General features: G+C 50.8%; 1 protein-coding gene across 2 annotated transcripts in view; it reads left to right on the forward strand.

The window, feature by feature from the left end:
• Positions 1-4,010: 4,010 nt before the first annotated feature.
• LOC104985854 (serpin A3-8) overlaps positions 4,011-10,314 on the forward strand; it is a 9,463-nt gene continuing 3,159 nt past the window's right edge. The window contains exons 1-3 of one of the 2 annotated variants that reach the window (XM_010836253.1): positions 4,011-4,209; positions 6,074-6,709; positions 8,543-8,816. In XM_010836253.1, the coding sequence (XP_010834555.1) occupies positions 4,026-4,209; positions 6,074-6,709; positions 8,543-8,816 (1,094 nt within the window). In that variant the 5' untranslated portion in view covers positions 4,011-4,025. The remainder of the gene's footprint in view (positions 4,210-6,073; positions 6,710-8,542; positions 8,817-10,314) is intronic. The other variant, XM_010836254.1, reaches the window with a different exon arrangement.

The following is a 10,314-nucleotide window of genomic DNA, read 5'->3' on the forward strand; positions in this document are numbered from 1 at the left end:
TTTTTTACCATGTGTGTATATATATATATATATAGTTTAATTTATTTGTTTAGTATGTCCTTCCTTTTCTCTATGGTCTAAACTGGGTGTTGGGTACAAAGTTAGTTTTCCAGCCTAATAAGATGAGACCATCAAAAATTGTTTTTGTTCAGTCTTTAAGTCATGTCCAACTCATTGTGACCCCATGGGCTGCAGCTTGCCAGGCTCCTGTGTCCTGCAGTATTTTCTTGAATTTGCTCAAATTCATGTGCCTTGAGTCGGTGATGCCATCCCACTATCTCATCCTCTGCTGCTCACTTCTCCTCCTGCCCTCAATCTTTCCCAGCATCAGGGTCTTTTCCAGTGAGTTGGCTCTTTGCATCAGGTGGCCAAAGTATTTGGAACTTCAGCATCAGTCCTTCCAATGAAGATTCAGGGTTGATTTCCTTTAGCATTGACTGTTTTGATCTCCTATCTGTCCAAGGAACTCTCAAGAGTCTTCTCTAGCACCACAATTCAAAAGCATCAATTCTTCACGGTTCAGCCTTCTTTATGGTTCAGCTCTCACATGTGTTCATGACTACTGGAAATACCAAGCTTTGACCATACAGAGTTTTGTGAACAAAGTGATGTCTCTGCTTTTTAATATGCTTTCTAGTTTTGTCATAGCTTTCCTTCCAAGGAGCAAGCATCTTTTAATTTCATGGGTGCACTCATTGCTCAGTTGGAAAAGAATCTGCCTGCAATGCAGGAGACCCGGGTTTGATTCCTGGGTTGGGAAGATCCCCTTGTCAACTACAGATTGGCACTTACCAAGAGCATTGCCAAGGACTGAACAACAAAGACGTTTGTCGTCTGTTCATGGAGATTGAACCCCAAGCTGCTATAGCTGTTGACCCTCAGCAACCCCTGAGGGAGTTCAGGGTGGAGTGAGGCGCTCTGTGCTCCAGGGACTCTGGTGGGACAGGTCTTTAGACAGTTGGAGGTTTTTAGGAAGAGATTTTATGATCTCAATCCTTGCATCTCCTCATATCTAGAGAAGCACTAACTCCCTTCAAGTTGACATCAGACCCTCATGACTGACAAAAACCTTTTGTAAATTGAGTGCTTCATGGTATTGAACTCCCCCTTCACCAAAACCTTATATATTGACTTTTCAGAGCTGTCTGAGATGCTGCCTCCAGGGCTGCAGGCCTCATTTTGCCCCCAAATAAAACTTAACTCACAGCTCTCAAGTTGTACATCTTTTTTTAGTCAATACCCTGGAGAAGGAAATAGCAATCCACTCCAGTATTCTTCACTGGAAAACCCCATGGGCAGAAGAGCCTGGCAGGCTACAATCTTCAGAGTCTCAAGAGTCAGACACAACTTAGCAAATAAACCAGCACCAGTCACTGTCCGCAGTGATTTGGAGCCCAAAAACATAATATCTGTCACTGCTTCCACTGTATCTCCTTCTGTTCGCCATGAAGTGATGAGACTGGATGCTATTTTTTTGAATATAGCATCGTGACCAAATGACCTTAGTTTTTTGAATGTTGAGTTTCAAGCCAGCTTCCCCTCTTGACTCCCATTAAATGGAAGGTGGATGGAGCAATGAGCCCTCTGGGCCCTGGCAATAAAAACATGAAGAATACAAGCAGCTTGTAAGTGTTAGCCACTCAGTCATGCCCGACTCTTTGCGACCCCATGGACTGCAGCCCACCAGGCTCCTCTGTCCATGAGATTTTCCAGGCAAAGATACTGGAGTGGGTTGCCATTTCCTTCTCCAGGGGATCTTCCCAACTCAGGGATTGAACCCGGGTCTTCTGCACCACAGGCAGATTCTTTACCGACTGAGCTACAAAGGAAGCCCATAGGAAGTCAATAGCCGCAGCTGCTGCTGCTGCTGCTAAGTCGCTTCAGTCGTGTCCAACTCTGTGTGACCCCATAGACGGCAGCCCACCAGGCTCCCCCGTCCCTGGGATTCTCCAGGCAAGAACACTGGAGTGGGTTGTCATTTCCTTCTCCAATGCATGAAAGTGAAAAGTGAAAATGAAGTTGCTCAGCTAGTCCCTGACAAATTGGAATCAACATGTCAACCCACTGCTTAAAATATTAGGACTTACAAGGGAAAAATAAGCTATAGTCTTATTTTAGCTACTATTTTCTTTGGGATTCTCTGTAACTTCAAAATATATCATCAATTCTGGAAATTACTGGAGACTAAAAGGACATGGAAGGAAAAGAACTGAAAGGACTGAAAGGAAAAGTCATGACCAACCCAGACAGCATGTTAAAAAGCAGAGACGTTACTTTGCCAACAAAGGTCCGTCTAGTCAAGGCTATGGTTTTTCCAGTAGTCATGTACGGATGTGAGAGTTGGACTATAAAGAAAGCTGCCAAAGAATTGATGCTTTTGAACTGTGCTGTTGGAGAAGACTCTTGAGAGTCCTTTGGACTGTAAGGAGATTAAACCAGTCCATCCTAAAGGAGATCAGTCCTGAGTGTTCATGGGAAGGACTGATGTTGAAGCTGAAACTCCAATAGTTTGTCCACCTGATGCAAAGAGCTGACTCATTTGAAAACACCCTGATGCTGGGAAAGATTGAAGGCAAGAGGAGAAGGGGACGACAGAGGATGAGATATTTGGATGGCATCACCGACTCGATAGAATGAGTTTGAGTAAACTCTGGGAGTTGGTGATGGATCGGGAGGCCTGGTGTGCTGCAGTCCATGGGGTTGCAAAGAGATACAACTGAGCGACTGAACTGAACTGAACTGAACTGAGAGCTTACACCTAGTGTTATTTGACTAACTCTTCATGGAGACACCTCCCCCACCTCTTTCCAGTCAGGGAAACTTTCTTATCTGCATTTTAGAGATAAAGAGATTAAAGTCCACGGATTTTTGATAAATATCCTGGGATCACACAACTGGTAAGCAGTACTTTCAGGATCAAAGCTCACCTCATGCCAAAGCCATACCCTCACCTCAAAGCCATCATCGTGCTCAGTGGTATCCAACTCTTTGCAACCTCTCTGGACCTTAGCCTCCTGTGCTCCTTTGTCCATGGGATTTTTCAGGCAAGAATACTGGAGCAGGTTGCCATTTCCTGCTCCAGGGATCCTTCCTGACCCAGGAGTCGAACCCGGGTGTCCTGTATTACAGGCAGATTCTTTTCCTGCTGAGCCATCAGGGAAGCCCAACATCACTAAGTCAGTGGTTTGCAAACTGTGCTTGGTAGAACCCCAGGGATCTCCAGAAGTCTGGCAGGGATTGTTAGGAATTGTCATAGCTGGAGGGATGTGACTATGATGGATGAAGGGACAGGTTTTTCCCATGAGCCCAGGAAATACCTGAAATTATCTCATTGAGACAGCTAAGAAGACCTCAAGATCAAAAAGGGAGGACGATTAGCTCCTAGGATGAACCAACAGTGAAGGAGAGCAGGGCAGTGTCCAAGTCACAGCAGGTCCCCCAGACAGATGGTGCTGGAGACCGGAGGCCAAACACTTGTACTCCGGACGACCTTTGGGGACCTTGGGCTCACACCCCTTCTGTGGGAGTGGGGGAGGAGTGCTTCAACTTACAAATCAAGCTGTAAACAAATAGTGTATTGCATTTTAAAATCCTGTCCTATCACATATGCAAATGTGCACACTCACACACACACACACACTTCAAAGAAAAGCGACTAATAAAGAAACACAACACAATGTTAACTTGGATTTCCCTGGGCGCTAGCGTTCTGGGAAATACTTTACAAGCCCTTCTCTACATTTTTGGGGTTTCTCTGTGATCCTTAAAGACGATATCAGACCAGGAATAAAACACTAATAAGAGTCAATAACTCTTTAAAAAGAACAATAATTTGGAGTAGTTTTCAATGATTCATTTGATGTTTTCTGAGTTGTCACATGTTCCTCAGTGAGTATTTCATAAACAGAAGAAAACTCTAACATGGGAAAGATTTTTTTGTGAATTTATTTACTGGCTATTTTTTAAGGGGAAAAAAAAAAAAAAAACAACCCTGTTTCGGTAACTAGATTGTTTGTGTAGACCTAATGAATCCTGTTACCAGAAATGTTCATCTGCCCATTTCCAGGCTGAGGTCTTGTTCCCTCCTATATTTCACAAGCCAGAGAAGAGATCTTTGCAGGATAAATAGACAAACAAAGAGACGAAACTCCAATATCTGGGCAGGCGGCGGCTTCGGATTCACTGCCCACATCCCGCTCTCGCAGGCAGGTAATTCGTGATGCTCCCACACTGGGAGCCAAGGGACCCCTTTCCCAGGGTGGCTCTGGCCTCGGTCAGGGGTCAGTAGAGCCTGAGGCAGGAGGGAGGCAGGAGGACGTGTGTCTGATGCTGGGAGGGTTCTGAGTCCTCTGAAGACTAGTCCTCTCTCTGGGTCTCAGTGTTCATCCTGAAAAGGGAGGGATGTGCCACCAGGGCTTCTGGGGGCATTTCTGCTTTTGAGTCTTTGGGGTTGTGATTCGAGCCAGCTGTGCCCCATCCAGCTGTGTATCCAGCATCAGGTCAGAGGTCCTCCGAGGGCCCTAAGGTGCGTCTCCTTGCCTATCACAGGGCGCTGCTCTCAGATAGTTCTGGGGACGGAATTAGTGCACCAGGTCCCTCTGGACAGAGGCTCCGGGGTCTCCGGGGGGGTTTCCCGGGCTCCACTGTCCCTCCAGGGACCCCAGCAAGCAGACAGGAGCTGAGTTGTCCAGCACTGAAAGGACAGACTGCTCAGAAGCAGAGGCAACCATGCAATCAGAACAAATGAATACTCCAGGAATAGTTTTGGAAGAAAATGGTTAACTCATTTAGCAAAAACCATTGTACCACTCCTGAGTAAACTAACAGTTTAGGCAATCGATTGCCTCTCTCCCCAGGCTTGTGTGAAGGCCTTTCCCTGGTCTCTGGACAAGAATCAGCTCAGCTTCCTGCCCTACACCCCTCCTCCTCTCCCCTCCAGTCTCCTCCCATCTCTGCCTCTTGTCTGTCTCGCCTTCCCCCCTCCCACCCCAGTAGCCCTCTCTCTTCTGAGATGAGGGGCAGAGGCTGCAGGGAAACAGCCCTCTTTGCTGAGGCCACCAGTTTGACCTCAGTCTCTCCTGAGGCTTCTGGGCAGTAGCTCCGTCCTCTGTCGCCAGGGATCACAGTCTGGCTTGTAGAGTCCTAGAGAGGGTGGCCAGTGGAGGGGGTGACACGTCTGGAACTCCTCTTAGGAGCCCAGCACCTTCCTCCTGTACGTCACCTGAGCCGTTCCACATGTTGGACGGAGGTGGGAACTGAGGATCAGAGAGGTTCAGTCACTGCTCGTCACCACACAGCACTCACAGTGGTCCAAAAGACATCCTCGACCAGGTCCCTGAGACTCTGAGCTCACCCTGCTTCTCCCCACTAGGAGGCCTTTCCAGGTTCTTGCTGGAAACACCCTCCATGTGTCCATGTGGCAGGAGCTGAGCAGAATGCTCTGCCCTCCTTGTTCTTTACACCAGCCCTCCTCAGGGCAGCCAGGCTCCAGCACGGCTCCCGCTGCCTGTGTAGGCCTCTCTCCTGAACCCTCACTGTGACCAGGCACCTTGACGGGAGAGCCTCCCTGAGGTCACACCCTTGTCCTCAGAGGTGGGGAGAGGTGCTGTGTCCTCTGGTCAGTGCAGGGCTCCTTCCTGGGGGGACAGACAGGGGGCACGGTGGGAAAGGAGCCCTGCTTCCTAGGCCCTCTGACAGTATCAGCTCCTGGGAAGAGGGAGATGGGTTCTTGCTGGACAGCACCTCACACCCATCACCAGCTTCCCCACCCTGGAGCCAGGCACCCCAGGCTCCTCACTCTCACTCTCTCCACTGCTTACTGTGTGACCTTGGAAAAGCCCCTTCCCCTCTCTGTGCCCAGTCTCTCCACTGGGGAGATTGCTAACGATCACAGCACTTGACCAAAGGGTGAGAGGGAGCCCAGAGCCTCCTCGTGTGTGTTGGGAGCCCAGCAGGGTGCCTACCCCTGGAAGGTCACAGAGCAGCAGGGCCGAGAGAACAGAGACCACGGGGGACAGTGGCGGGGGTTGGGACATCATCTGACATGTGGACTGAAAGGAGCTTTGCTTTTCAGACATGAGGACAGAGAGAATGTCCCCCCTCCTGGCTCTGGGGCTCCTGGTGTCTGGGCTCTGCTCCAGGGTCCACTGCCTCCCAGAGAATGTGACCCCAGAAGAACGGCACAAAGGGACGTCTGTGGATGGCCACTCATTAGCCTCCAGCAACACTGACTTCGCCTTCAGCCTCTACAAGCAGTTGGCTTTGAAGAACCCCAATAAGAACGTCATCTTCTCCCCTCTGAGCATCTCCATAGCCTTGGCCTTCCTGTCCCTGGGGGCTCGTGGCCCCACCCTGACAGAGATCCTGGAAGGTCTCAAGTTCAACCTCAAAGAGACTCCCGAGAGAGAAATCCACCAAGGTTTCCAGCACCTCCTGCAGACGCTCAGTCGACCCAGCAATGAGCTGCAGCTAAGCGTGGGCAACACCATGTTCGTGCAGGAGCAGCTAAAGCTGCTGGACAAGTTCAGGGAAGATGCCTTGGCGCTGTATGCCTCCGAGACCTTCTCGACCAACTTCAAGGATCCTGAAACTGCCAAGAGTCTAATAAATGACTATGTGAAGAATAAAACTCGGGGGAAAATTGTGGACTTGTTCAAGGACCTCGACCCACTCACAAAGGTGATTCTGGTGAATTACATCTACTTTAAAGGTAGGTGCCCAGATTGGTATTCAGAGGAAATGAACAAATCTTTTTTTTTGTAACTTCAGGCTATTTCTGTTCTGGGTCAGCCAACTGTGTCATTAGGCAAAATACTATAGAGGAGTGGACTTCCCTGGTGGCTCAGTGGTAAAGAACCTGCCTTACAATGCAGGAAACATGAGATCAATTCCCAGATTGGGAAGATCCCCTGGAGGAGGAAATGGCAACCCACTCCAGTGTTCTTGCCTATAAAATCCCATGAAGAGAGGACCCTGCTGGGCTAGAGTCCAGTGGGTCACCGAGTCAGACAGGACTTAGTGACTGCACACGAGCCCTCAGTTCAGGATGCTGGGGCATCAAGACCCTGCACCAACCATTGGCTTTGATCGTCTTGGGATTTCCCAAACTCCAATGCTCATTATAGGACGTTAGTGCACAGAAGCTGCTAACTCTTTGTCTGACGCAGAGGGAGAGTTTTGTTTTGACTCAATCTTACCCGGCTGCTAGAGGAAGGGTTTTCCCATGCTCATCACTCTTGTGTGTGTCCTTCCTGATGAGGTGGTGGTGGAGCCCTCAGGACCCTTGGCCCTGCCCACCATGGGCTGGTTCTGACCTGCCGGGGGACTTGGTCTCTGGAGGCTCCCAGTGAGGCTGGTGGGCTTCACGGTGAGACAGACTCTGAGGAGCCTGTGCGTCCCAGGGTCTTCATCTGTGCTCTTCTATCAGCTTAGGGTGGAACAGGTCCGGCCACCATCCAGGGGCAGCCTCTACAGAAGGGAGCCTCCTAGACAGGATCCTCTCCCAGCTTCAAGCTGGTCTGATGCCCGGTCCCGGTGACAGGAGGTCAGCACGGCAAACCTCAGCCTGGATATTCACAAGGGGCAGAGCAGAGGCAGATGGATTTTGCACAGGGAGCAAGAAGGGCCAACAGGGATCCAGAGAGGATCACTGAGTCAAAAGTGGTCAGGTGTCTAAGACCCAGCAGATGTGGAGCACAAGATTGCCCTGAGCTAGGGATTCCTGGCAGAGCTCAGAACGGCCCTCTGGGGCCAACGTTTTCATCTGTAAATGAAGGCCAAGAATGGAATTGCTCTGAAATGTGAATTCGGGGCTGACTTTCCCTGGATTGTTCTTTGTATCTCCTGTGCTTTCTTCTACCATCCCATCCTAAGATTTTTCCTCCAAAATCTCCTTCCCAGGGGCACACCAGCCAGCCCTGCTTTCCCTCTGCCCCCGCCTCTCACCATGAGGACAGAAGCAGGGGTGGAAACGAAGCAGGAGGTGGTGGGGATACACATTCCCTGAAGCCCCAGAGCCCTGAACTCCCCTAGAAGTCCTGGCCTCAGCGAGGATCCATCCTCCTGAGTGGAGACCCGAGTCCTCTCCTCTGTTGACCCCGCCCTGCCCTCCAGGTCCCCGTGTGGCTCTGGCTCCAGCCGGGCTCACAAGGCTGTGGGGACCTGTGTCCTCCCTGAAAAGCCAATGACTAACCCCTGGTCACTTGTTCCCTTGAAGGACCAGGAGGTCCCGTACCTCCCCAGGCCCAGCCTCACCTCTGTCTAGCCCATGCCCTCCACATTCCTGTTGATTGCTCATGTAGAACAACTAACCAGCTTTGCTTCGTGTTCCTCTTTTCAATCCTGATCTGTGTTCACTTCCATTCCCAGTGTTTACCTACCTTCCCACGTGTATGGTCACACCTAGCAGAGCCAGCCCTAGAGGCACGTGGTATGGGGGCTGCTGGTGTGGGGAGCATCTTCCCTCTCAGGGACCAGGGGAAGGGGGAGGGAGAGGGCACAGTCTTTGCACTCACAGACTCCTCACCTATCCCTCCGCCTCCAGCTCAGTGGAGGACGCCCTTTGATCCCAAACAAACTTACAAGTCACAGTTCCATGTGAGCAAGAACAAGACGGTGGAGGTGCCCATGATGAGCATTGGGGACCTGGTGACCCCTTACTTCCGGGACGAGGAGCTGGACTGCACGCTGGTGGAGCTCACATACACCAGCAACGACAGCGCCCTCTTCATCCTCCCCGACGAGGGCAAAATGCAGGACCTGGAAGCCAAGCTGATCCCAGAGATGCTGACGAGGTGGCGAGAATCACTGTACCCCAGGTGACTGTCCCCAGGACCCAGGGCTGTGGACCCATCCTTCCCCCTCTTCCTGGACTCCTGACCCCCAGCAACAGGGCCTCCAGAATGTCCAGAGGGTGTGGGAGCTGCTGGGAGAACCCATCCTGGAATGACCTTGCTCTTTGCTGCCTGTGTGTGTCTGGGCTTGAATTTCTCCTTCTACAAGATGATGACCTCAGAGGGGACAGTGGCTGAGGTTTCCTCTGCCTCTAACATGTGCTGAGTCATGAGGACCCTCAACACAACCCCAATACTCATGCACATTCTCTCCATGGCGCCACCCTTTGTAGGCGGAGGGAGGAAGATGGAACTGTAGGCAGCTGAGGGCTCAGGTGAGACAGAGGCTGAGGACCAGCTTGGCATGGTCTTTCCATCATAAGCACTCATTTATTCATTCATCCACTCAACACTGGCTGAACAGATTAATTCAGGATATGCTACGCCCCAGGGACTATTCTCATAATAATAATAATTTAGACCCTGAGGGTAAGTAGGCAAATAAGCCCCTACATCCCCTACCTTCACAGTACTTACTTTGTAATTGCAGGAGATAGACAAGAAACAAATAAAATAACTGAATCATTTGTTACTTTCAGAGGTGAGAAATGCAGAGGTGAGGGATAATAAAGGAAAAAGATCATTATTCCCAAAGGTAGTTTGTGATTGTAAATAGAGTGTCCTTGGGTGATGTTTGAGGTGAGGGACTGAGCCATGTGGGTGTGTTGGGAAAAGCATTCCTGGCCAAGGGAACAGCCAGTGCAAAGCCTCTGAGGCAGGAGCCAGTCTGGTGTGGCTGAGCATTAGTGAGGCCAGAGCAGCAGAGCAGAGGGAGTGAGAGGGGAAGCTGAGCAAGGTCAGGGAAACCAGGGGGAATACAGATTACATGGGTCCATGCTGAAGCTGAAACTCCAGTACTTTGGCCACCTCATGCGAAGAGTTGACTCATTGGAAAAGACTCTGATGCTGGGAGGGATTGGAGGCAGGAGGAGAAGGGGATGACAGAGGATGAGATGGCTGGATGGCATCACTGACTCGATGGACGTGAGTCTGAGTGAACTCCAGGAGTTGGTGATGGACAGGGAGGCCTGGCGTGCTGCGATTCATGGGGTCACATAGAGTCGGACACGACTGAGCGACTGAACTGAACTGAGGCAGACCCATTGACTCCCCCCATCTAAGGGAAATGGAAACTCGTCACAAAGTTTTGGCCCAAAGAGTGAATGATCCGAGTAATGTTTTAAAAGGATCGCCCAGGGTACCTAGTGAAGAACTGCCTGCACAGGACAAGCATGAGGCAGGGAAGGCACCAGGAGTCCAGGGGGTCCCCCAGGGGAGCCGCTGGGGGCTGGACCCGGAGGAGCAGCAAGTGTGGGGAGGGCTCTGGCTCTGGGTAAACAGAGGGTAGACACACAGGCCAGGAGGTGGGATTCAGGAGACCTATCTCAGGGGGACAAGGGGAGAGGCAGTGCTGGGCCAGGGT

This window comes from Bison bison, unplaced genomic scaffold (genome assembly GCF_000754665.1).
Source record: "Bison bison bison isolate TAMUID 2011002044 unplaced genomic scaffold, Bison_UMD1.0 scf7180017864061, whole genome shotgun sequence".
NCBI lineage: Eukaryota > Metazoa > Chordata > Mammalia > Artiodactyla > Bovidae > Bison > Bison bison.